This window comes from Trachurus trachurus (genome assembly GCF_905171665.1).
Source record: "Trachurus trachurus genome assembly, chromosome: 14".
Lineage (NCBI taxonomy): Eukaryota > Metazoa > Chordata > Actinopteri > Carangiformes > Carangidae > Trachurus > Trachurus trachurus.
In genome coordinates, this window is record NC_139903.1 from 15,804,434 (window position 1) to 15,830,041 (window position 25,608).

The following is a 25,608-nucleotide window of genomic DNA, read 5'->3' on the forward strand; positions in this document are numbered from 1 at the left end:
CACATCTGGATTGGAGCTTTGAGCTTCTAAATCACAATGAATGAAGCACAAACAGAACAAACTGAGGTAATGAGACAACACAAACATAGAGAGAGAAAGAGGTGTGGATGTGAAATAATGTTGTGATGAGGCCACTCAATGCGTCGAGAGCTACCGCTCCTCTGTGTTCCTCGTCCCTAGCCCCTGGCCGCCCATTACCAGTTCTGACTGTCGCACCTCAAAGGACATCTCATCCTCAGCATTTTCCCCCATTTCCTCTCCTCCTTCTTCTTCCTCACCAATATGGCAACTCTAAACAAATGGAGAGATAAAGAAAAATGTTATTGGTATTATGAAGAACACTATCCACACATCAAACCTCAACTCATGGTCAAACCCTCTCATAAGACTCACCTTTGCCATAATATCTGCATAAGCCATATAGAGATGATCTGTGTCAAGTTTACTGAAATGGGAACAAGAGAAGACAACTGGTTAACTCGGAATAACTTATAACTGTGTTAAGTCATTGTAGCATTTCAGGGTCATTTCACTACATCAGCCAGGTTTTCTCAAACCTCTTCTCTGTTAGAGCGGTACGACTGAAATGCAAAATAAGCTGGTGGAGGGGGTCTGGCTTGGTTTCCCTCTCCTCCTCTTCATCTCCTTCCTCCTGCTCCATTGCTTTCTGGGAAGCACAAGGAGAGGACGGATGATTCCCAGCACAAAAAACAACAACAACACAAACAATTATTTTCTAAACAATTCATGATGAAACAGAAATGAGATGCCACTCACAGATAAGTCATCTATCATCCTGTCTTCAAACGAGTAACCCTCAGTATGAAGCCAGTTGCGTTTGTATCCCTCGAGGAACATATTTGAAGCTCTGTGCCTGTAATTCGAATAACAAAAGAACATCAAAGAAAATTACAGGAGACAAAATGGTTTTATACGTCTGCAATAATTATTTTTTCAACATCTCATACTATACATATTGGTTCTGACCTTGGAATATTGTACAGTGGTGTCATCCTGAAGCAGGCAACCACGGCTCTGCGTCTCTGCTTCGACAACAGTTTGTGCCACACCATCTTCTTGGATTTAAAAGGGTGCTCCGTCTTTTACCAGAGAAGGTAGGCATTTAGTAAGGGGGTAAAAAGAGGTCTTATTGTAACTTTTATTGTACAGCCTGAAGTTATTTTTGTGTTTTATGGTCACATCTCTGTGCTGGACACACAGTACTGTATGTGTCTGCTTTAGTTAAGTTGGTTGACAACATTCACTCACCACTTCGAGGTGGTAGAGGACAGCAGAAACCTCCTGCACTCTCTTGACAACTTTCACGGGAGCATCAGCATCTTCGGCCTTCCCTGCCATCTCCTTGTACAGAGCCATCTGCCAGCGCATGGACGGGTTGTCCACCTTCCCACGACACAAAGATACACAGAGATTTCTGAAATCTTTTGTGACAGATTATCTGTCATCTTATTTATATCTGATTCATTGAAAGTTAATAGATCATTGTTGGGACTAACAATTAAGGAATTATACCTTTCCCTGAAGATGAAGATTGTTCTGCAGGAACTCTCGTACTTCTTCATCAGTGTCTCTCTGCAAGATAAAAGGTTTTATCATTTTTCCTCAAGGTGCTGTTGGTTTGGGAGCTAAAACTGTTATGGAGTCGTTATTGTGTTATAGAAATTTAAGTGGATACAGATCAAATTCAGAGTCAGACGTAAACTACCAAAGAGTATCGGATCTTGGCCAAGTTGATCAGCTCCTGATCGGCGGGAGAGCACATGTTGAGACCTATGGGTAGCATCTTTTTCAAGGCAGCCACAATGAGTGAAGTCTGCACTGAGTAACGATCTCCCCGTCTCTTCTTCTTGGTGCGTTCGGCATCCGAGCCTCCACCCTGAGAAAAAGAGACAATAAACCAAAAAGCATTCACAGTATCTCATAAATGCCAGCGGTACGCACCCCAGTTAACACTGCTTTGTATCAGACACATTACAGCTCTGATCCAATCCCAGGCAACCAGGCCACATTAGTAACCGGCTATTTTTTCCTATGATGCTAGAGTGAAGGAAACAACACTAGAGCAAAAATGCAAAAAATTCTTTTGTACATCACAAAAAGTAAAAATAACAGAAGTTTGTCCATACAGTCTTCATTCCTTACATTTCATTTCAGTGGTTTTATTACTACCTGCTCAACATCATCCTACCTTTTTGTGATGACTGAGCTATAACTATACAGTGTTGCAAGCTGTTTATTATCCAGTAACAGTAGCTCTCTCATTGTTGACCTAACCAGCTACAGTTACTGGATGTTGTTATGACACTTGTCTGTCAACACACTGCAAATAAACAGTCCCTATGTTGGGATGGCTACATCTTGCAATTCCCCAAATATAAAAAAAATGATTGTTTCTCTGAGCTCAGACTGGTCAGTAGAGGGTATAGTGAAAATGTGAGGGCAAAGTGGGGATATAACTGGCTTCGGGAAAGGGAAGCTGAAAGGAATGGGTCTTATAAGAAAGTAAATCAGTGAAATTGCATTTTAAAAACATGCAAAAGAAACCCAGTTTTATTCAAGTGACAACCATTTGGCATTCCATGAATAGGATAAATGGCTAAAACAAACACGTGTTTTTCCCAAAGTGAAAACTACATTTTTGTAACAACAAACCTTTGGTGAAAATTTAAAATATTAGAAGTGTTATGGAACAAAATTCGAGAAATTAGAGTGAGACTTGTTAGTTGCAGGCTGTTAAAATCACACACCTACAGTAAAACAAACTGTCTACAGGATGCATCCCTGAACTCCTGCTCTGTCTCTGAGACAGTCCAGTCCTTCTGCTCTTTCTGGAGTCCTCCAAGATGTACAAATGCTGACAGCATAAAATGTGTAAATGGATTTTGTAAAATGAATTTGTAATATGAATGTTTAGTCTATGAACTGCATGCTCTATGAACAGGTCACAGGGTATTTTGGTTTGAGAGTTACTGTAAGCTAAACACTTACTAAACAACTATCAGTGATACTGATACTATTCAGTACTCCTCAGGTATCACATGTTGCTGCTACAGGTGCTTAATATGTTCACTGACTTTTATAAAGTGAGTAATTTTGGTTTTTATATACAGTGGCTCTGATGTATCAACTCTTAGATTCACTTGTAAAATCAGTTACTAGATTTTACAGGCCTGTTAGATAAATTCAGACACATAGACGTAAAGGCTAGAATGGAAAAAATAAAGAAGGGGAGTCACTTCTCTTTTTATTATAGGTGTTTGTTGGGGGGTGAATGAATCCTCGTTCAAGTTCAATAACTAACATCATCATTAAACTCAGTGCATCTGTTCTCTCTGCTTCTGTTTCAATTCAGAGCCAGACACAAGTGTGTTATAGTTTAGAGGAAACAGGGTGAAAAGCACTGTGGGGAATATTTTAGCTAGTAAGTTTGAATTAATGTAATGGTTAGGTTCATGGTCATATTGAGCACAATCTAAGGAGGGAACCCAACAAACACTTCAAGAAATCTCCTTCAGTGACATTAAACATCGAGTCACGTGTTAGTGTGGACACTAGGGAGTGTGAAGGAAACTAAACCATGATGTGCCATGGCATTTCCGGGGAGGAGAGAAGAAAGAGCACAGAGAAGACTAACATCATCCCCTAGTGGCAAAAAGCTGCATTACAAGAGCTACATGTCAACCATCCTTCAACGAAAAGAAACAAAAGACATACTAGAAGACTCCAACTCAACTATGATCAAAAAAAGGGCAAACTCAGTGACAGGATGATGGCACTGTGCTCTCACTGCCGCCGTGGGCTCGGTGTAAAGCCCAGTGCCATGAGCCCAACTCTACAGCTGAGTACTTTCATCAAGCGCCTCCAGACTCCCCCCCTAACACACTGGCAGGACTGGGCACAGCCCTTAGATGGGGTCTGCCTTTTTGTCCAATGATCCTTCGTGAGAATAATGTGTGTGTCTCTCTTAGTGCAGATTCATTACACTTTGTTAAGTCTGTGTGGACATAAATCAGTGGTTTTGTGTGTTTACTGCGTGTCAGTATGCATGTTTAGTCTTGTTGTTGTACAGCTATATTAATGAAAGTGTAAGTGGATCCAGACTCCATCTGTTGCTCCTTTGAAGACACTTCTGGCAAGGATTTTCACATTCTAATAATAAAAATAACTATATATTTATAGCAATGACAAGTTTTGTTCCACTCAGAATTGACTGCAAAGTATTCGTGACTAAGCAGGCACAGCTGCATGTACAGAAACAGCATTTGTCACAGGCACTGATTTAGTTATCTTGGGTCATGTTGCTCTGTGTGGAATGTTATGTGCCTGTGTGTGTGTGCATGAGGAAGTGTGTGACGTCTGTGTTTGTGAGTATATGTGGATCAGATGTGCCAGTGTGCTGGAGAGGTTGATGAAAAGCTCCCCCAAAGTGAGGTGCCATGCGGTCAGCACAGCGGTCGTGCAGGAACAAAGTCTAACCTCTGAGTCCCCGCCCTGGAAACCCAGCCGCAACCCAAAAGAAGAGGACAAGGGACAGCCAAAGAGAGAATATTGTTAACACAACTGCTATTGTTCTCAAAATTGCGAATGAAAATCAAACCTCCAAATGATGATAGCAGGCTTCACTACGTTTAACGAAGCCCAATGAGCAAAAACATAAAAAAAAGAGCAAATGCAAAGTTGGAAACTTTGAAATGCTGTACCTGGTAAAGACGGTGCATAAGTGTCTTTCTGTCTTAGATTACTTTGATGGATTATAATCAGTCATACAGTATTTATATATTTATATATATCTTAAAGTATTTCAGAGGATAATGCAGACTTCAATAAATGACCATTAATGAATGGCTGAAAATGGTTGGTAAATAATGAAATCTTAATATCATGGCCAGGAATTAGAAGGAAAAAAGACGAGAACACGCACAGTTGTACACTTACTTTAAAAATATGCCTGCAATAAAATTTAAAATAATCTAAAATAAAAATTAAATTAAATTAAATCTTTTCTTTATTTAATCTTTATCTGTAGCCTGAATTAGGATCTAACACTAAACGAGCCTCCTTGCAGCGCTGGCGCTGTCTCCCAAAGACTCACCTTGCTCATTTTGCTCTTGCTGTCGGCAGTGAGGAACGACATGTTATTGATCTCATTCATCACCACAAAGTTTTGTTCCTCTCGCTTGAAGTTCTACAATAGAGAGAGAAAAATCGGAAACATGTTGTGAATGATATGAGCTGCTCCAAATGACGGCATTCAAAGGTCAAAATGTACATACTCACATGAGATTTGGACCAGAAAATAAAGACTTCTCCAACCATTCTGAAGAGCTCCTCTGCATCTGGGTCTGGACACGTCAGCCACCTCGCCCTGTCGCAGAGAAAATTACTCAACTGTTCCCCAAAGTCACAACAACTTATTAAAAGTTACACGATCTATGTTGAAATTCTGCACCAGGTAGAATTTACAGTTCAGAAATTTTACAGTTACTGTTGTTGACTTGAGTTTACCTGTTGTTGTCAACATATCGTATAAGCAGAGGGTAGAGGGCATACAAGTCTCTGCAGAGGACAGCAAACTCATCACGTATTGTGCCGTCTTCTTCGTCCCCTTCTGATTTCCCCTCCATCCGCAAATGGTCCTCTTCCGCCACCACCTTGGAAGTGCGTTTCTTCAGCTTTTCCATTGTTGGGATGAAATGAGACTTGAGCATTTCTGGCTTTGCCCTACTGACAATGGGCTGTGAAAACACTAGGAGAGAAAACACGTGGAATCATCTCACTTGTTCAACAACTCGCGCACTTACACATTAAAGGGGACATTATGGAAATATCACTTTTTGAAGGCTCTTTAACATTTATTTGGGTGTTTGTCTTGCCTCTCCGCCCCCAAAATGTGAGAATTGACAAAAAAATCTGTAATTTTCAGGCTCCCTAGTTTGAAATCCACATAGTTTTACGAGCTGTTACCTCAGTTGTCTTCCAGTGATGTCACTAGGATTAGAATGTGCATAATACCACCCCTACCTGGGACCGGTAGAAGGGGCGGGGAAAGCAGTGGTTCATTTGCATTTAAAGGGACAGGCACTGAAACCAGCCGTTCTGAACAAGGCTGTTTTGGGAGTGTGAAAAGAGCTGTGATGTTTGATCCTAATATTTTGACCAAAGCATGTCACAGATATGTCTTTAAGACACCTGGGAACTATTTTAATTTGTGGACAGGGGGCATAATACTGTATGTCTCCTTTAACTCTAAGTTCAAATCGGTGCTCACCGGCCAACCTCTTCATCCAAGAGGCCTCGTCAATACCCAGGTTGTTGACTACAATTTTCATGATGCTGCCCAGCAGCTGATTGAGGTGTTCTGATGTGACATCAGTGCAGAGTCGGCCGTCCATCTCAGGGAAGTTCTCAGATCCTCTCTCCCACCAGCGAGGCAGGTAGTTACACAGCATGGGCAAAGTGATTTCAATCACATGAGGCATTTCAGTATAACGAGCCCCAGACTCTGCCAAGTCCCCTATGTCCTTTAGCAGATGATCCAGCTCTGGGATGTCTGGACATAACTCCTGGACCTCATTGGGAAGGCCCAAGACTGTGGTGGAGAGAAGTAGTGAATCAAAAGGGTGTTCAGAAAAAGGATTCTGTTAGAAAACAAACCCGAGGAAAACTATTTTGCACTCACTGGCTCTCTCTCTGGGCGTCTTTGTGGTGTAGACAGAGAAAGCATTGAATTCATTAAGATGTGGTTCTAAGTAGGCCACTGGCATAGCTGCAGCAAGGTGAGCCAGACACTCTCCAAGAGCTGGCCTCTGTCTGCAAATGTAAAGGGCAAATTAAGAAAAATGCTCCCAAGTTACTTAGACTGGGACTGTGATAAATGCAGATGTGTAGTTACCTCTCAACATGTGGATTCTTGACTGTGCCCAAGGAGTAGATGCTGCACATGATGCGGTAGCATGACATCTGTAGATCATCCACTGTATTCAATCAGTAGAGACAGGTACAGTGGTGTCAGGGTAGGTGATAAAAATAAACTAAATCATGTAAGAGATGTGGAAATACGTACACATGACATCATCTCCAAACTGGTGCTGAGCGACGTGATCGAACAGGGAAGTAAGCACCGGGAGCAAGGCGATGGTAGTGTAGTTAATGTTCTGGGACACGCCTTTAACTTGCTTTAGAGGAGAGAAGCAGAACATGATAATGGAAAAAAGTGTTTATTCAATTGTTTTCAGCAGTCAGTGATAGCTATGTGTTCAAAGTCAGTTCAAATGCTGCCCCTCTCTCACCTGATTGCCTTTGGATACTTTGCCCAGTTTGAGGTTCTCTACCATCTTCTCTATATCATCAGCTGCACTCTCAAAGAACGACCGAAGCCCTGCTTTCACAATCTCAGGCCCCGACTTCATCACTGTCCTGATAAAGTAAACAACAAAAAATAAAAACAAAAAACAAAAACTAAACTAAAAAAATATATTTATCAAAATAATGTTATGCATATGGTAAGAAATGTAAAAATAGTAAACCTTGCATCCAGTGAGCGTGCCAGGATGTGAAGGCAGTTAACAATTGCTGAAGCATCCGTTCCTGCACATAGAAATAAAGCTTTGCTGTTGTACTCTGCATATAATCCATTTCACCTAATACTGTACATGCATATAAAACTGGAGCAACCACACCTGCTCTGAACACAATGCAGTCACACATGAGAAACACAAAAAAGAGTGAAAGGATTCAGAAGGAATGACACTGAGAAACTGACATCTTACCAAACAGAGAAACTCTGTGTCTCACCAGAGCGGACATTTTACAGAAAATACTATGATGAGAAGAAAAGGAAAAGGAGGGAAAGGAAAGGGAAGGAAAGGAACATTTGAGAAAAGGGAAATACTGATAAAAGTGGGAAATTATAAATGTAAAGAAAACATAACAGAAGCTCTCTGAGTGTAATTTCTATATAAAAGAGAGATTACCTTGCAATCATTTCCTTCTCTTTATTGGAAGAATGGCCACCGCTACCCAGAACCTTTGCAGGTGTTGACAGGAAGTAGAGGCAGTGGTTTTTGAAATACTGGTTGATTAGAGGCATCAAGATCTAGGAGAGAGAGATTTCAGAGCAGGTGAGATTTTACAGTACAACAATGACAAGTTACAGTAGGTCCTTAAAAGTGCACCAACATTAGTTTCAATTGGTTGTCTCACCTTAGCAAAGAATTTGATTTCCTGTTCATGAGGTGACTTTTCCACTCGACCACTGCTCACCACAGCCTCTGTAAAACGGATTATGATAATGTTGTATTACCACTGGCAACACAGATCTACTTGAAGTTACACCAACACAACTCTCTGTTAGATGTCACAGTATCTGTTCTTCATCCCTGCCCCACAGTACCAAGATGAGCGATGAACTCCTGGGCAATTTCCATCCATTTCAACAGCTTCTGCAGGAAACCATAGGCAAACCTCTTCTCGATGGATGAGATGTCTGACTCCATGTCTTTCAGGCCCCTAAAGTACCACACAGAAAGTATTGCATAAAAGTTTACTGTACTAAGTACTAACTAAAGAAATAGGTTGCTTGCTAAATGTATATTTCTGTTCTTCTTTCTTGTTTCTTTGTTTTACAAATAAAGTAATTATTAACTTTTTTTATTTTAATTTTCAAGCATTGCTTTGGCAAGAAACTGTGACAGAATGGCAGATACCTTCATCCAGTGAGTGAGTGCTGCAGCATATTATTTTGATTATTAGACAGACACTTTAATATCAGTACAGTATATACGTAACCTGCTTTGCTTTTTTCATGTTCATATCATTTATATATGCGACCATGTGAGAATTATATCGATTAGGAACACACAAGTAACATAACTTGGTAAACAGAAAATGTCACAAAATGAATTTTAATTGTATGAAACAAATACAACTTGCTGATACTTACCTTGTGACAGCATATCCATTAAGCTGCAAGAACTTGAGCAGCTCATAGGCCTTTTCTCTGTCTCGTGCCTTTTCTTTTGCTGTCAGAGTATCATAGGGGACCAGTAGAGGATGTGTTCCACCTCCTACACAAACAGACGCAAAATTAAAACTCTTGAAGAGAGCGGGCAAAAACCAAGTCTCTCATTTTTCATGTGTAAGTTCCTGTCTCTAAAAAACGATCTGACCTTTGGCCTGCAGTTCCAACTTTTTCTTCCGTCCCCAGGTGTTGTGGTAATTTTCTGCTAGTTGCTCTGCCATTGACTGTGAACAGAAATAAATTCTGATTATTGACGAAATGCGAAGATTTAAGGTTATATGCCTCTAACCCCTACTGCCGTACCTGCAGGTCTCTAGAAAGCGCCATGTGTGAGATATCAATGGGCTGTGGACTGTAACCATGGCTTGGATCATAGGTTGCCTAGGACAAAAAGAGGATTTTATGAATTGTACAATAACCTCTCTGGAAAAAGTACGTGTGCATCCATCCAGTTGCTTTTTACCTGAGCAGTCTGTGAGATTTTTCGTGACGCTGCCTTCTTCTTCTCTGACTCTTCTTCCTCTCTAGCTTTATCTAGGTTCCACTCCCAGGCAAGCATGGCTTTGACTGACTCCTTGATTGGCCAACGGTAGATCTCTTTGTCCTGTCAAAAGGAAAATCAGAGCAATCTGATGAAGCGACAGATGAAATAAAAACATGGAAAGATTAACTGCACCATGTGGGAACCTACCTTCTCTGAGAAGGTTTTGTACGGTCGGAGCATGGGATGAGTTTTTGCATTTTCATCCAGCACCTCACCGTATGACCAGTTATTCTGGATCTGCAAACACAACATGTGTTAAGACTGTCGCTCATGCTTACAAATATAATTGCTTTGTTCTTATTTACAGCAAGTTTCTATCAATTTGGCATTATAACTATCCCGCATTTAATGTAAATTTGCTCTGGTCAAACTAACAAACAAGCAGTGTTAGACTATTATGAGTAATAACACTGAATGAACACAGAAGGTCTACCTTTTCAAAGGCCCATTTGTCATGCGTATATTCAGCATATTTGTTTATGAATGGATCCAGTCTCTCAGGGATGATAGTGCTGTGGATCAGAGTACACGTGGCTTTAATCATTGTACAGAGTGATAATGAAACAATGTCTTGAAAGAGACAATGACAAAAATCCTCTCACTTGGTGGTCTCTACCGGTTTTGGGTCAAAGTTTCCCTCTGCATCTACTGATGCCTTCTTCTCTGTTTTGGAGGAGTAGCTGGCATCTACATAGTCTGGAGGAATGGCTCCGGCAATGGCGCAGAGGCAAGGCATTGAAATCTTGAAAATCTCAGGGTCAAATTTCTGGAATCACAATAACAAGGTTTTATAATATGCACGTACACAGTTAATCATCTAGAACAAGAAAAAAATCATTTTGCAGGAGTTCCACCTTGTGTGCAAGTGATTCAAAGATCCCCCAAAACAGTTTGCGGGTCAGATGCAGCTCCTCTTCTGATGCAACTCCAAAGTTGGCCCAGCCATTGGGGAGGCAGTAATATTTCCAACAACGTTCATAGTGATTGGTCAAAAGCTGTAGGACACAAAAATATAAACGTGAAAAATGAAAAATATAATAGCAGAAGAACATCTGAAGTCAACGGGAAATTGGGGCTTTAATAGTTTGAAGGTTCTCATACCTTCAGTGGCATTTTTGCATACTCATTGAGGATGGGCACATCAAACACCAGCCGTCTCAGCAGGTGCTGAAGCATGGATGGACGTAGATGTCTAAAAGAAAAATAGTGAGACTCACTCTCCACTATGAATCAGGAAATAACTCACATTAAATGTTTGTCATGAGGTTAAACCCACTTGCACAAAGCCATGAGGCACTCCTCAATGATGTCTCTTTGGGCCTTTGTGAAGGCTCGGCCACGAGATAGCCGGTAGATTGTGTGCAACATGGAGTCTATCATTATGGCTCGGTGGTCACTTCCAGCAAAGAGCGGGGCGCACTTGGTAATGAGCGGTAACACGGCAGAGCACAGGTAGCGGTTTAATGCGAGAGCCATCTCTGTGGTGCTGAAGCTAACCTGCGGTGAGTTAAACCCAACAGTATGGTTATTATCCTGCTCTCCCCTCCAAGGATGTTATACGTAACACAAACGTATATTTGTTAATTGATTGTAGCTCACCGTGTCCAAAGAGGCAGCAGCCCTCATGTCAGGCAGGAAGCCCACCTCCAGCACATGGAGCAGGAAATCCTGGTTGTCAATACCATACACTCTGTCCAGGAACAGCACCATGGGAGCCTTGTGGTCTGGCACAAAGCTGGCAGACATCTTTGGTTCTATGATGCTGTTGTCTAAACATGACATGAAAAAACATATTGGAAAACAAATTACTAACAATATACTGTATTTAAAATGGACAGAAATTATCTGATCGTAAAACAAGCTTTCACCATACAGCTGTATCCAAGATATGGTGATGTTACACATAGCTTAAGCTTGAATAAGCACTTGTAAGGAAAATAACATTATACTCCATGTGCAGATAAAATGGATAAACATTGATTAGGGTGCAGATCAATATGGCCTCTCAGGTGTTCACCTTTTCCAAAAGAAGGAATCTGAACAGGAAGGCTGATGACTCCTACCAGATCCTCAAGAGGGACCAGAGATCTCAGAATGGCCCTGATCCTCAGAGCCTCTCCCTTACCAGCTTGAATCAACTGCAGAGACAAAAGCTCAGGTTTTCTATAATGGCATTTTCAATAAGATTTCCTTTTATCATAATTTTTCTCTCTTCCAATGCCTGCTTAATAAGTCCAGCTACTAAATAGCTTACATGCATCTCGGGAGCACAGCGTCCCAGCAAGTCAATAAGGGCAGAGTAGAAAGACATGATAGCATTTCCAAGGTGCACCCTGTTCTCCTCATGCTGCTCCTCTCCTCCAAACCTACCAGAAGAAGAGATGGTGGTTATAAATCTTTCTGCTACATGGACGAAATCACTAATTAAATACAATCACAAGACTTTTGAACCAAAACTCGGAGCGCTTACATGGGAAAACGTCTGTCTTTCTTAACACTAGGCCCATCCCTCGCAGGGTCCTCAGATATTTTAATGGCCTCCTCTATAGCAGCCAGTAGACCGTTGCCACCTTCCCCTCTCAGGGCCGGACCAAAGCACTCAGGCCTGCGAATGAGGAGACGAACCACCACGTTGGCATTCTCCTCTACGCTCTCGCCTGCAGTAAGGAAAGAGACACACTGTTATTAATAAGAGAGAAAAAACAGAACCAAATGCACACTAGAATTACCATACACTGCATTTTGTGACAGATTAAGAATCAGACCGTTGACAAATACAGCAAATCGCAGGAAGTCAAGGTATTTCTCTCCACCACATGGATTCCAGCCAATGTCAGGGTATCCTTTAGCCAGCAGCATTGGGCAGCTTTGCAGTCCACATCCAGCTAAATACTTCACCACCTAGAGAGAAATCAGTGTGTTAAAGTGATAAACAATTTTGTGCATTGCTTGTTTTGTGCATACTGACTATGCGTTACCATTTCTAGGTCCTGCTCTTGGAGAGCCAGTGCAAGCTCATTATTGTCGATACATGAGGCGGCAGCCACGTCCAAGGGGGTGGAGCCCCGCATTCCTACACAACAGCACATAATGTAACGTGAGCTTTATCACACTTTTTGCATCATGAATAACAAATCAAGAATTAATGGAATTTAACAAAGACAATCACCAAGTCCAATGCCACTGTTCTGGAGAAGGTAGCTGAGGTGGTCAAACATGGAGCGCTGATTCTGACGACTGATACGACAGAAGTAGCAGAGAAAGCGGCAGCAGTTTGTCACAACTCGAGGGAATCTGATCTCCTGTTGGAAGAAGGAAATGTTACAGATATGAAGTTAAGTAATATATAAAGTTGGTCTTATTGCCTTCTTTTGTCTTCCCCCTGGTGTGTGGAACAGAAAAAAAACATACCTTTGAGTCTCCACCGCCCAGTACGTTAACCATGACCTCCATGACAGTTTCATGCATTCCCAGAGCTCGCATCAAGTTGGGGTGCTGATAGAAAACTTTGTTACTCATGATGTTCCTGAAGAAGATGACAATTAAGTTACTGTACAGTTTCAAAGAATTCAGTTCAAGGTAAGGTGTTCAGAATATATTAATAATATTTGACTAACCCAATGCTTTGAATCATAAGCCTTTCTTCTTCTGGTCCCATCTGGACAATTAGCAGTGAGCGGATCTGGCCCAGGCACTCCAGCAGGTCCATGGTGTCCTGGATTGACACCGCATTGATGGTATAAGCTTTGGGAAGGGCACGCATGAGCTCACCCAGCCCATCATACTGCCTGTGAAGGAGGCTGAACATCATGCGCACAAGCTCAGGGTTCTGGATAAATGACTCCTGGGCCCAGTGGATCGTAGTGTGGGAAATCAGCTCCTGTAAAGTGCCTGGTAAACAGAGAACAAAAGGTGAAGCAGTGGTGCAAAAGATACTAAATCCAAACTATTTACACCAGTGGCTAGTTACTAGAAAGCAAGTTTCAGTTTCTGGGGATGACACAGCACTGCTCTGTCCAACAATCCCCCATTTATAACTTATAACTCACTTGGTTTTTTATCTTCCTGTGGCTCAGGCTCCACCTCGACCTTCTTCTCACGAAATTTCTTCACCTTTTCCAACATACGGAGCAGTCGTCCACGGACAGAATTATCCACTTCTTCCTCTTGTTCTTCTTCTTCAATATGAACACCTGAGAGTAAAGGTTTAAATACAAAATTGTAACGTATGCCTTAATCTGCAATCTGCTGTGTTCATTTTAAATGCTGATCTTGGCCAGACTTGATGATGTAGATGAAAACTGACCACAATGTGCCAGCAGAGCATTATGAAAAGCTGACATGGCTTCTCTGACTTCATCAGGGACAGGGCACTCTTCGTCCTCACTGCAATTCTTGAAATTCATCAGCATGTTGACCTGCGGAACAGCAACAGCAAGAAGCAAGTTATCTTATTTTCAAAGGCCAAAAGGGCTAATATTAACTCATATTAAGCAGATGAGTGAAATAATGAGAGGGATTTTTTCTTTCAGGGCTTTACTCTGTCTCAAAAACAAAAATGAAGTTCTTGCATATATGATCACTGGATGTGACGAGAAGTGATGGCAGGATACAGTGGATATGATGAAGATTTCATAGATATGCTCTGCATTGAATCCAGCTGCACTGACACTTAGGAATTTTGATTTTACTCCAGCTACAATTTGACAATTTTGTACCAGAAGAACAAAATGAAATACATCAATGAACGGAGAAGGCCCTGCAGAAAGGCAGGGCAGGTAACCCTTTTTGAGTATTTGTAACACAAATTGTTCTCGACTCTCTGCATTTGTCTGGGCATACCTGCTCCTGTGGCGGGGACCGAAATTCACGGGTCTTGCGGGCAGTCTCGGCAGCGGTCATGGTGAAGGCCAGCATGAGTTCATTGTAGCGCTGCCTCTGGTTGGACTGGATCTGGTTGACAAACTGGTCTGAAAAGGCGATGATGGCCTCCACTCTGTGACGTAGCTCACAGTCACAGAAATACTGCAGTAGAGTGCACATCTAAAGGGCGAATGCAGAGCGAATCATCTTTACTATGCAGTGTACATTTACAATATTATTGGAAAAGAAATGTGTATTCAAAAAAAGTCGAGAAATACCTGCAGTTTGACGGACTCTGGAAGCTTCATCTGGAAAAGCCCTTGATCCAGATGTTCTTCTTTAGGATCCCCAACTGTCTCTGCAGGTTTCATCTCTTTTTCTGTTTCCTCGGCACCTTTTTCACCATTTGTTGGCTCTGTCTTGTTCGTTTCTTCTTGTGGCATGATGGACTCTGGCTCCTCTAATTCTTCCTCTTCTTCCATTTCTTCCTCTTCCTCTTCACCCAATCCATCATCCTCATATTCTTCTTCTTCTTCAGCCACAGCTTCCCGCTCTTCCTCTATCACTGCTCCTACTTTTGTGACAGCTTTTTGCTCCTTCTCTTCCTTCACCTTGGCATTCTCCTCAGCAGGCTCCTCTGGCTTCTTCCCACTGAAGACTGTGGGCTCGATCATCTTCAGGATGTGTGTAACGTCCTCGTCGTCGAATACACCCATGATGAGGAGGGTGCTGATGAGCTTCAGGATTGGAACAAAATGAAATTCAACGCTGCCTCCTACGGGATCTCTCATGGCTTGACCTCCATCTTGCACAGCCTCAGTCAGCATGTTCAGGGCCTTGGTCTTCAGCACCTGGAGATACGAGCAAACAATGCAAATGATTAATAGTGACTCAAGAGTTTCCTAAAATGCCAAACCTGCTCCACCTCACCTCTAAGGGGATGAATGGACTGAGTGTGTAGATGTCTGGATCTGTTCCCACAAACCCAGTGGATGAGAAATGGAGTTTGGGGCGCAGACACGTAGTGAGGCCGACACCAGGTAAAGCATGGGATTTGATGGTGTACAAAGTGATACTGCGTGTTTGATCCGTCATCGGGACTATGAACTCCTTGTTGGTTCCCAGCCGGTTCCTCTTAGCAGACTCCAGATGCATGCTGATTAGCAGATCATAAAAGCCGCTCCTCATTGGCCCGGGTAGGTAGGTGTTCTCGATGGCGTAGAAGAGCTGAGATTCGTCCACGTGGCTGCACAGAGCGTGAGCCACACGGTTGTTTCCCAAAGCACACACTGAGCCGTACAGCTTCAGAGTATGATAGTGGAATTTCAGCAGGTCCATATGTTCAGACAGCTCCAGGATATCGATACACCTACAGGACATCAAGGGGTCAATTTAATAAGAAACATAAATGCAAATCTTAAAGGGATATTTCAACATTTTGGCAAATTGGCCCATTGCCATAATCCCTATAGTCATAGCAGTAGGTTCGTTACCTTTATTTGTCGGTGCAAGCTATTTTTAGAACAGCGGAGCTGAGCCGCAAGCTGCTCAGAGCTACGCTATGGAGGCTAATGGGATTTCTTGGTTTTCCTCATCAAACTCATCAAATACACAATCCAACAACTCCAAAACGCTCTCGTGGACAAATTGTGACCTGCACATTCACCACACTATGAGATAATAACAGAACGTTACGAGAGTTGTTTTTGAGGCATGGACCAATTTGCCAAAATGTTCAACTATCCCTTTAATCAAATCATAGATGCTGAGTGATGTAGCTCTGACTTGTTCTCCTCTGGGATGTGGAGCGCCATCATGGTCAGTGGCTCCATACACTGCACCACCCAGCCCAGCCTCTCACTGATACGCCCTGTCTCTGGAGCCAGGAAGTGGTTAGGCATGCGGCTCCAGATGACTGGGGTCAACATTTGGATCTCCAGTCTCGGAGGACACTGGGGGACAGGGTTCTTGCGTTCACTCCGAAACATGGCGGCAGAGATTGGCATAATGTTCTGGTGAGATAAAATAAGGAATAAGGAACATGAATTATCCTTTAAGCACGACAGTAAACATAGAAAGTCAGAAATACATGGGATTTGTCTTGATTGTGAGGACTGGTGCTGACCTTGAGTTTGCCAAGTTCAAACTGAATCATATTCTGATTGGAGGGAAGGACAAAGACGGCTGGGAACAGTTTTGTGTTGGGCTCCACCTGCAAGAAGGGAACATAACATGTTTGGTTGCATTAAATGATCAAAGCTTCATAAGAAACTGTATGAATACTTGATTAAAGCTTTCCTCACCTGGTAAAATGTGTTTATCTCTTTTCCATTTGCAGTGAAAGTCATGAGGCCTGTGTCCAAATCAATAAGACAGCCAATCACAAAATCCTCCTGACTGACACGGGTCTGCTGAGAACTGCTGAACTCCCCTCCCCACACCATGTAGCAGTTGCTGCGTTTGATACTGAGGAAGACAAAAAAAAAAACCATTACCCATTGCAATTTCACACTTTTAAATGATAACACACTGCTTTTTCTTCTCAGTAACATACCTGTCATGAATGTTGCCTTTGTCATCTCCCACAGTGACTGTTACATTTCTCACTTTGCTGATGTCAAAATGAAGGTCGTACTGGTGATAGTCAGGTGTGATCCAGCCCACCCACACACCACTGGGCTCCTGCCCCGCAAACACTCGCACTGAATAGTAGTACTGGGAAAGGAAGAGGGGGGTGTTGGGGAAATAAACATTAGTAGAGTCTAAGATGAAGACGATTCAACAAAAAAGGTTAAAAATAAAACATTGTGACTGAGTTATAGTCGTACTGTAGTGGTGTTGAGAATGATGTCCACGTCGTCCCTGTCATCTGGCACCACATCTTCCATTAAGCGGGGCATGGTGGGAACAACGGGTGGTGGTGTGATTAACGCTGCCTTTTTTGCCTTAAATAGGAATCTGTAAATAACAGCAACAATTAATCACAATAAAAGTGAAGACAGTGTCCCAGCTGCAGCCCTCTCACAAGTCGCTCTGCCATGAATCAATACGAACCCTTTCTTCTTGCTTTTCTCAGTTGAGGCATCCTTCTCGTTCTCTCCATTTTTGATGGCAGGGGTCTCTTTAGGCACAGACGACTCTTTCTTCTCCTCCTCCTGCTCTTTGCGACTGGCAGACTTTTTGAGTATTTCAAAGTCAGAGTCTGGGTCCACCTCTACCACCTCATCCTCAGGGATGGTCAGGGCACGAGTAAGAAGAGTGGTCCCGGCTGGGACTTTGAAGGTCTCGTGGAACTCGACTGGCATGCTGAGTCTGAAGAATATCAGATCTGTGTTTGCGTTCTGAGATCCAAATGTCTTGTGTGACACTTTGAGACAAGGGGCACTATCCACTGTCCCATCAACCCGGGAGATCTACAACGTAAACAAAAGAGAGAGAGACAAGGGGGTAACTCGGAGAGTAATGACTTCAGAAAGGGAACAAATACATATTTCATTAAAGCACAGTGATGAATTATGCACAATACCTCAATATGAGGATGATCAGTAGGAACAGCGATGTACTGAGGGAGGCTCTTGCTGAACCACATGGTAATGTCTCTTTTCATGTTGATAGCAAAGGGTTCGAATCCCTCCTGCAGGCCACAGATGGTAAAGTAACGAAGACTGCTGACGTTCTGACCCAAGTTGATCCTTCCGACCTGGGACAGGCCCAGACTGCACACAGGTATGAAGCCTATGGATGATCAATACATGCATGAACGTACATTAAAAACACAAACCTTAATGTCTCCTGCTTGGAACTTTTGTTTTTCCACTTACCTTCCCCGATCTCAATATCCTTAAAGGCCATCTCTGATCCTGAGTCGCTGATCAACATTTCTCCATTGAGTGTAAACATGATGTTCATCTCTAGGAGGTCGATCATACAACCCACCACATCACCAGATTGCCACTGACGACCAAAGGGCTCATTTCCCACATGCCAACGTTGGGCCTGAAAAAAGAAAATTGTTAATCTTAAACTTTGTCATCCTTTACAGGCATGAACAACTGTATGTCTTTCTCTCACCTTGAAACCATTGAAGACATATGCCAACTCATCCGCACCCAGTTCAGTGTCTGCACGGACACTGGGTCTGGCCCAGCCCACTCTCATCTCCCCAACCGTCACAGCCTCAAACTCAAAGTACCACTTCCCCTGTGTGACACCGTAACATTTCTCTGCTCTGAACACTCTGATCTTATCTCCACGGGAGCTGCCTGATCCATGCTCACCTACAGCAACACAGACACATTTGCATTTGGTAGAGCAAATTAATGATACATTTGTACATAACAAACTATACAAATGGTACAAACTTACTGCTCTCTTGGTCAGGTGGTTCTATGTTGTAACCATATCCAATGAGGGTGCGAACAGCTGCGCAAACTGTGTCTCTATTCGTCTTTTTAGTCTTTTCATCCAGTAGGTTGTAAGGAACCAGGCGGGGATTGCGTTTGTTCATTATATCCTACAAAAGAAAAGAAAATGAAACATATGACTGTCATGAAATAAATAACTTTCAAAACATATTTATTATTTATTATTATAGGATCTTCCTAAAAAAAAAAAGGTCTACCTGCACAATACTGTATGTCCAGCCCTGGCGAACTCTGTCTCTTGCCCACACATTGTGTCCGTTTTCTGCCAGTCTCTCCACAAGAGTGTTTTGATTAGGAGTCAGCTTGACATGGCTGAGGTCCAGTGGGGCTGGTTTATATGTATTACTCTGTATGTAACTAACAGAAAATTACAATTAACCACTAATAGTACATGATAAGAGAGGGGACATCACATAATAAATTGAAAAAATGAATATCTTGCAGCTCACGTTTTGGGGAGCTTGGTCCTTTTCAGATTCTCCTCTGCTTTCTCATCTCCCATTCCTACATGACAGCCTAGTGCCAGCAGAGTCCTTTGAAATGAATCATATGAGGCATGAGTCAAACGAGAGGACAAAAGTCCAGCTGTGTTAAGGAAGTGAAGGTACACACTTACTTAAGTGTCTCTCCTGACATGGCTAAATTGTAGTTCTTCTCTGGTTCAGGCAGACTCTGGAAATCTACCAGGCACGGGTGCAGCTTCTTGTTGTCATCACGAAACTTGACAATGATTTTAAAAAGTAGTTTTAAAAAGCAATTTCAGAAAAATGTAGTTTAAAAAACAAACAAATATTTGAAATAAATCGTAAGTGTACACATTATTTTCTACAGGAGAGGGAACCAACACTATAAACACTCACCGGTCCAAAGGTCCATCCTTGTTCAATGCGGGTAACAGCCCATAGCTCATGGCTGTTTTCTGCAAGCTTCTCTCGAATGCGCTCCAAATGAGGAGGAAGTACAATCTGGAAGGATAATAAACTCAGTGTACAGTAGTGGAGAAGGTGACAGAGAGATGGAAAAGGGTTTTACCTGTATAGTGTCCACAGGGCAAGGAGTAAAAGCCGTGTGCGAGAGGGACTGAGTCGGGCCCAACAGGTTGCGAATGCCATCAAAATCATGCTTATACTCCTTGATGGGTTCAATCCGCAAACGGTCCCGTGGCAGCACAGCTTCGTAGCAGGGAGCATAGCCTGGAGGCGGGAGGAACTTGAAATCCCCATGTCGCCCTCCGAGAAGAAACCGCAACCTTCAAGAGATATAAAGTGACATATGTCTCATATCGTGTCATAACTGTAATGTGCTGATTGAGAAAAGTAAATCATTTCATTTCATTTTCAGTCGTCCTACTTAATGCCTGCGGAGAAGCTGACGACGGGGAAGAACAGGCCATCCAGGTTGAAGTTCTCAAACATTCCCTGAACAGGATGCCCGTTGATGCGGAAGGAAATACTGGGCACGCTCAGGTCCAAGCAGCAGCTGACCACGTCCTCTGCTGCCAGGATGTGTTGATTGGGTGTGGCCACATGTCGAGGAACGCGACCTGCAGACACACAGAGCAAATTAACTCATATTTGTCAAAACACATTTGTATTTGTATTTGTATTTTTATTTAGCACATAAAAGATGTATAAAACAGCATATTAAAAAAGTGGAACGACAACGACAAGAGACATACAAAGTATACAGTAGATAAAGCAAATGTGCAGGAGAAACCAAAAAAACCCCTAAGGGCTTGTCAAGTGGTCCTCCATAAGACAAACATTCAACATAAATTTAGTTTACAGAATGAAAAAACAACATAAAACAATTAAAAAAGAGAAAATCAATATTGTGTGGATATTCAGGATAAACATTTGACATTCAGCGTAAGTTCAGTTTACCATCATGTGAAAAACAAAACAATTAGAAAAGGAGAGAGAGAAAAACAAAAATGATGTAAAAAGTATGTGGAATTATGAATCGCTCAATTGGGCCAATAGAAAGTGAATTATTTGTTTCTTAAATGAATTTATACTTGTGCAGTTTCTAAGGTGGATTGGTAGTGCATTCCAAAATGCACATGAAAACTGTAAATGTAAATGCAAAAGAAAAAAAAAGAATGAAAGATAATAAGTGTCCAAATATGAGCTGGCGGTGCTGCCGATGCAGGTCAAGTACATGCAAAAACTACATCAAACAGGTAAAGTGTTCACTACCTGACCAGAGGTGAAGCCCATCAAATCCGTAGGAATAGAGGTCATCCCCGACCCCGTTGCCCCCCCAGCCTTCCCCCCCACCAGGGTAAGGACTGTAGCCTTCTGTCAGAGCCCAACCCACACGCAGGTGATACGGCTGAGCTGTAAGGAATGGCTCCACCTGGTCCACCATCACCTCGAAATACCACTTCTTGTACTGAGTGGATCCTTCACAGGTGCCAAGGAAGATGTTGGGTCTCATGCTGAAAGAGGATAACAAAACCAAACATAAGTCAGAGCAGCTGTTTAGTTAAACCGAGCCTCAGGACACAAGACAACAGTACAGAAAGCATTTTGATCATGTACTGTTGTGACCTCACACAATCTTACCCACCTGGTTACATAATTGATAATGTTGGTTTGAAGCAGGAGGTCACGACCTGGAAGTAGATTCTCTGTGATGAGGTTCTGGTTTGACCTGACAGCCACTCCGTTACACACACACAGAGAACAGAGCACATCCAACACCTGGGAAAGCAACAGAGAAACAAAAATATGGCATTTCTTCCGGTGCTCACTTTTTTTCCCCCAACATACTGATCAAACATTGTTCAAATGTGTTCCTGACCTTGTGATTGCGTCCGTGCTTATCGAGCAGAGAGATGATTGACTTGATGTGATTCTCCTGGATGATATTCAACACCTCTGGACTCTCAATCAGTACACAATACAACACCTCCAGGATCCCTGTCATGAACATGTGACAATACACACATATATAAACACTCGAAGTACATATATTTCACATGGAACGGTAGAAAAGTCATTGAGCATTTAAATGAGTTCCTATTTGTCTTTGGTACCTGAAGACGCCTCCAGACGATCCAGTTTACTGACCAGCCAGTCAAGGTTGTCACAAAACAGGGCACAGTTTGCACGATTGCCTCTGATCAAAGAAGCTTCATTCAAGAGGAGAAGCAGGAGAAGATTGTCAGCACATTGTATTCACGGACAAAATAGATGATGGGATAGGGGAAACATGAATAAATCTAAAATCAAAGTACCTAGTAATTCATACAGTAAATTTACTATCTCCTTCCATGAGTCAGCGGCTTCCTCCCCAGCATACTCAGAGAAGTGGGCTGCCGTGTTGTAGACATTGAGCCGATCCACACAGTCCAGAACGAGAGTTATCATTCCCTGTTCAAAACAATTAACAATTATAACAAACCAGACAACAAATAAATTAACCAACAAACATTTATATTCAAACATGCAGCGGTGGACCAACCTCTTCCTGGAAGAGGTTCTGTCTGTTCTTGAGGGAACGAAGCTTGAACTGTTTCTCCTCGTGCTCCAGCTCCTCCTCCGGGGGGCGGAAGTAGAAAATGAGGTCCTGCAGGGACAGCACCACTGCATCCATGGGCAGAGATGCCGGATTGGCAGATTTGTTTTTCCCACTCAGTGCATCTAGACCTCTGAAGACATGAAAAAAAGCATGGTGTGAAAACAAAGCAAAAACAGTGATGATTTGAACAAAATATAACTGAAGTGGTACTACTATACTTGATGAACTGGTTGAAGAGGCCCGTTGTGCTGAAAATCATTCTAGCAGCTTGAGACTCTTCAGTCTGAGATCTGGCCACTGTCAGTGCATCATCCATGTGACCTTCTTTATGGAGTATGGCCTAAGAATTGAACACAGGATCTCGTAAAACACAAGTATATTCTAAACAGGAATACATTTACACTTGTAATGCTGACTTGTCAGATGTGATTGAGTCAAATTTATAATTTTCTGACCATCTTGATGTATATTTCTGCGTTACCTTTCTCTTTAGAGGACCCAGGCGGGCAGATTTAGCATCAACAGCAGCGTATGTGAGCCAGAGGCCTGATGAAACATGTTGTACGAAGCACAAGGACTCTCCATACTTAATCTCGGGTATGCCCATGCCCTCCACATCTCGCTTCTGGGTCACTTCGATTTTTTCCTGTAGTTTTGATTAAAAAAAAAAAAAGAGTGTGTTCCTCATTAAGCCTGCAAACAATCTCCATACAGAACAACGGAGTCTCAAACACTGTGGCACATCTGTCTTTACATGACACTGACCTTTGAAATTCTGAAGCAGAAAGCTGCCATCTTGGACGCTGCTTTCTCTGGGTCCACCAACAGCAGTCCTTTCTCTTCATCCAGACAAAGGTACCTGCCTGTTGTTATGTGACGAATCCTGAAAGACTGGCCCCATTTAATGTGACCTCCGCTCCAACTACCAACAGGCACAAATGAAATAGCATCATCATCTTGTTCAGTTCCTTGAAATGAATAATTGTGAAGCACATGTTGTTAAATGCAAGGAATCAAGACACTCACGCAATACGTAGCGGCTCAAGTCTCCATAAAGATCGGGCGTGGCTGCAAACGGCTCCTCCTTCATAATGAGCAACTCTGAGAGAAACAAAATAAAAAAAATGTCAAAAATATTTTAATTATTTTTGACTTTTCTCGCTGCCAAACACTTTCCACAGATGTGCTGCACATTGCACGTAACATTTGTCTGTTGCTCCATCATTATGTAGCAATGCAGAATGCAAGCAAGAGACCTAAAAAGAAACTCTATATTCAAATTCAATGGTGTGTTTAATGGCATAAAGTGGCAAAAAGCATAAAGCTGAATAAACAAAACCTGTACAGAGTTTCATTATGTTATAAAAAAGTGTATCAGGAACAGATGTTGCTCACCTGCGCTGGTCGTCCCCTTGGTCAGCTCCTGGCATTGCCAAGCACTCGTCCATGTGGCCATGGAACAGCCGCAGCACGTACCCTCCAGTCAGAAAACCTAGTGGACAAGAGACACATTGCTGAGAAAGAGTGGAGAGAGGCTTTTGTGAAATTTTTTTTTTTTTTTTTAACAGTAAAATTACAAACCTTCAGCTAGCTCACATCCAGACATCACAGGGGTCATGGTCCACAGTGTTTGCATGAAGGAAGCATCTACCATCAAATCCCCACTAGCATAGGACAGATGCTGAAAATAGTGTAGGTGGAAAAACTGGTCAGAGTCCAGTTTAGACAAGAAAATGTCAAGTTACAGTAAAAGTAAATAAAACCGTGGTTACCAGGTATCGCTCCGAAGAAACACTGACAAGAATGAGGTCATCTCCCACCCTGACCTTCTCGCCTTCTGACCTCTGTTTAGAGGCTGGATGGATGGTCCACCAACAGGCCTCTCCTGTGAGGGACACATGGTTTAGAATAAAGAAACCTACACCTATACTTGTTTTGGCAGCAGGGCAGTAAAACTCATAGCCACCTGTAGAATCCTCCTGCAAGCCCACATCAAAAGCCAGTTTGTCTGTCAGTGAGCGTGAGGTGGTCAGACAGCACAGGTACTGCAGCGTAAAGAGAGGGACAACAAATTAGGCTCATGATATGATACATACTCCAAACAATTTAGAGAATAATATTTACAAAAAAAAACTGCTGCTGCTTAAAGGGGGAAAACAGGTTAGAGCAGCGGAGGTCACGTGATTAGTTGCAGATGTGCTCACCATGCTGGAGTGAGTGTGTTTCAGGAGGATGGCATGTCCATAGAGCAGGGTTCGGTGACCTCCCCCTTGTGAGGACTGAGAGACGAGGTAGAGGCAAGTAGAGGGAGAGTCAATTAAATATAAAAAAAATTACATAGAAACAATGTTGTAGTCATGACACAAACTCTCAGACAGAACCAGTGGTCACACAATTCAAGGAACCGGGCAAAGGAAGAATTAATTTGACGTACCCATTTGTCCAGATCGACAGCCTGTGGTTGGGTGGTGAGAGAGTGAAGGAGAGCAAGGCATCAGAAAAAGAAACAAGGTGATGTTACATACATACCATGAAAAATGAGCCAAACCTTAAACCAAACTCTATCTGTTCTTTACCTCATCGACAGACGAGTTGGACAGCATCTCCTGTAACGCTCGCACAGACAGCGACTGCTCCAGAATGAAGCAGCAGATAGCAAGGTCTGGAGGGACATTCTGAAACACAGCACAACCAGTAAACCCGGAGCGTAGCAGCCATTAAAATAGTCTTAAATATGCAACAACTGTCCTTTCGCTACCTGTGCATTTGAGGTGGTCTCAAGGAAACATAAACGATTTCCAAACCCCTCACACGACAGACACAGCTTGATCTGTTCCTTCAGAATAGATGCAGTGCACTGCAACACAACTTGATCGTCCTGCAATGAAAAAACAAGTCCACAGTGAAGGGGCAGGGTTTTTCAAGAAACGATGGGAAGAGCACATGAGAGACTGTTGTTATCAGAAACCTCTTTTTTATTCTACAAGTTCTTCTTCTCCACAAAGTACCTTCAGTAGGACAAGGCCATACTTTCACTGTTTCTGAGCCACAAAAGGCCTCTGTGATCTTTTTTCACATTGCACCGTAGGACTAAACAAAAGTAAACAGATGTTTTTGTGTGGAATTTGCAGCCTTTCCCTTTATTGCATCAAATATTTCTGTTGTAGTAATGTTTCTAGTAAAATATAAACATGAACTACTGCTTTTCACAA

At 42.5% G+C, this 25,608-nt stretch overlaps 1 protein-coding gene across 1 annotated transcript in view; it reads right to left on the minus strand.

The window, feature by feature from the left end:
• LOC310996666 (ryanodine receptor 1-like) overlaps positions 1 to 25,608 on the minus strand; it is a 45,079-nt gene that overhangs the window by 15,781 nt on the left and 3,690 nt on the right. Inside the window, exons 2-81 of the mRNA XM_083986107.1 lie at positions 25,155 to 25,274; positions 24,973 to 25,071; positions 24,831 to 24,851; positions 24,601 to 24,675; positions 24,363 to 24,441; positions 24,169 to 24,281; positions 23,978 to 24,077; positions 23,792 to 23,888; positions 23,423 to 23,497; positions 23,162 to 23,318; positions 22,878 to 23,042; positions 22,615 to 22,736; positions 22,340 to 22,526; positions 22,113 to 22,248; positions 21,912 to 22,007; positions 21,677 to 21,795; positions 21,443 to 21,576; positions 21,070 to 21,311; positions 20,222 to 20,414; positions 19,904 to 20,120; positions 19,732 to 19,836; positions 19,488 to 19,591; positions 19,321 to 19,404; positions 19,069 to 19,228; positions 18,813 to 18,960; positions 18,519 to 18,724; positions 18,269 to 18,443; positions 17,974 to 18,182; positions 17,502 to 17,860; positions 17,276 to 17,405; positions 17,002 to 17,162; positions 16,751 to 16,913; positions 16,573 to 16,659; positions 16,233 to 16,459; positions 15,378 to 15,816; positions 14,726 to 15,298; positions 14,427 to 14,627; positions 13,891 to 14,002; positions 13,634 to 13,777; positions 13,202 to 13,475; positions 12,996 to 13,110; positions 12,754 to 12,886; positions 12,563 to 12,657; positions 12,350 to 12,485; positions 12,055 to 12,241; positions 11,839 to 11,950; positions 11,602 to 11,722; positions 11,184 to 11,353; positions 10,861 to 11,081; positions 10,686 to 10,776; positions 10,439 to 10,579; positions 10,187 to 10,350; positions 10,018 to 10,096; positions 9,732 to 9,821; positions 9,504 to 9,644; positions 9,344 to 9,421; positions 9,189 to 9,264; positions 8,963 to 9,086; positions 8,414 to 8,529; positions 8,224 to 8,291; positions 7,995 to 8,116; positions 7,791 to 7,840; positions 7,548 to 7,608; positions 7,311 to 7,437; positions 7,085 to 7,196; positions 6,914 to 6,995; positions 6,701 to 6,831; positions 6,290 to 6,610; positions 5,527 to 5,767; positions 5,299 to 5,386; positions 5,114 to 5,206; positions 4,498 to 4,512; positions 1,727 to 1,897; positions 1,534 to 1,593; positions 1,270 to 1,404; positions 988 to 1,100; positions 778 to 874; positions 558 to 667; positions 394 to 445; positions 217 to 291 (exon numbers count right to left, since the gene is read on the minus strand). Of these exons, the coding sequence (XP_083842233.1) occupies positions 217 to 291; positions 394 to 445; positions 558 to 667; positions 778 to 874; positions 988 to 1,100; positions 1,270 to 1,404; positions 1,534 to 1,593; positions 1,727 to 1,897; positions 4,498 to 4,512; positions 5,114 to 5,206; positions 5,299 to 5,386; positions 5,527 to 5,767; positions 6,290 to 6,610; positions 6,701 to 6,831; positions 6,914 to 6,995; positions 7,085 to 7,196; positions 7,311 to 7,437; positions 7,548 to 7,608; positions 7,791 to 7,840; positions 7,995 to 8,116; positions 8,224 to 8,291; positions 8,414 to 8,529; positions 8,963 to 9,086; positions 9,189 to 9,264; positions 9,344 to 9,421; positions 9,504 to 9,644; positions 9,732 to 9,821; positions 10,018 to 10,096; positions 10,187 to 10,350; positions 10,439 to 10,579; positions 10,686 to 10,776; positions 10,861 to 11,081; positions 11,184 to 11,353; positions 11,602 to 11,722; positions 11,839 to 11,950; positions 12,055 to 12,241; positions 12,350 to 12,485; positions 12,563 to 12,657; positions 12,754 to 12,886; positions 12,996 to 13,110; positions 13,202 to 13,475; positions 13,634 to 13,777; positions 13,891 to 14,002; positions 14,427 to 14,627; positions 14,726 to 15,298; positions 15,378 to 15,816; positions 16,233 to 16,459; positions 16,573 to 16,659; positions 16,751 to 16,913; positions 17,002 to 17,162; positions 17,276 to 17,405; positions 17,502 to 17,860; positions 17,974 to 18,182; positions 18,269 to 18,443; positions 18,519 to 18,724; positions 18,813 to 18,960; positions 19,069 to 19,228; positions 19,321 to 19,404; positions 19,488 to 19,591; positions 19,732 to 19,836; positions 19,904 to 20,120; positions 20,222 to 20,414; positions 21,070 to 21,311; positions 21,443 to 21,576; positions 21,677 to 21,795; positions 21,912 to 22,007; positions 22,113 to 22,248; positions 22,340 to 22,526; positions 22,615 to 22,736; positions 22,878 to 23,042; positions 23,162 to 23,318; positions 23,423 to 23,497; positions 23,792 to 23,888; positions 23,978 to 24,077; positions 24,169 to 24,281; positions 24,363 to 24,441; positions 24,601 to 24,675; positions 24,831 to 24,851; positions 24,973 to 25,071; positions 25,155 to 25,274 (11,322 nt within the window). The remainder of the gene's footprint in view (positions 1 to 216; positions 292 to 393; positions 446 to 557; positions 668 to 777; positions 875 to 987; positions 1,101 to 1,269; positions 1,405 to 1,533; positions 1,594 to 1,726; positions 1,898 to 4,497; positions 4,513 to 5,113; positions 5,207 to 5,298; positions 5,387 to 5,526; positions 5,768 to 6,289; positions 6,611 to 6,700; positions 6,832 to 6,913; positions 6,996 to 7,084; positions 7,197 to 7,310; positions 7,438 to 7,547; positions 7,609 to 7,790; positions 7,841 to 7,994; positions 8,117 to 8,223; positions 8,292 to 8,413; positions 8,530 to 8,962; positions 9,087 to 9,188; positions 9,265 to 9,343; positions 9,422 to 9,503; positions 9,645 to 9,731; positions 9,822 to 10,017; positions 10,097 to 10,186; positions 10,351 to 10,438; positions 10,580 to 10,685; positions 10,777 to 10,860; positions 11,082 to 11,183; positions 11,354 to 11,601; positions 11,723 to 11,838; positions 11,951 to 12,054; positions 12,242 to 12,349; positions 12,486 to 12,562; positions 12,658 to 12,753; positions 12,887 to 12,995; positions 13,111 to 13,201; positions 13,476 to 13,633; positions 13,778 to 13,890; positions 14,003 to 14,426; positions 14,628 to 14,725; positions 15,299 to 15,377; positions 15,817 to 16,232; positions 16,460 to 16,572; positions 16,660 to 16,750; positions 16,914 to 17,001; positions 17,163 to 17,275; positions 17,406 to 17,501; positions 17,861 to 17,973; positions 18,183 to 18,268; positions 18,444 to 18,518; positions 18,725 to 18,812; positions 18,961 to 19,068; positions 19,229 to 19,320; positions 19,405 to 19,487; positions 19,592 to 19,731; positions 19,837 to 19,903; positions 20,121 to 20,221; positions 20,415 to 21,069; positions 21,312 to 21,442; positions 21,577 to 21,676; positions 21,796 to 21,911; positions 22,008 to 22,112; positions 22,249 to 22,339; positions 22,527 to 22,614; positions 22,737 to 22,877; positions 23,043 to 23,161; positions 23,319 to 23,422; positions 23,498 to 23,791; positions 23,889 to 23,977; positions 24,078 to 24,168; positions 24,282 to 24,362; positions 24,442 to 24,600; positions 24,676 to 24,830; positions 24,852 to 24,972; positions 25,072 to 25,154; positions 25,275 to 25,608) is intronic.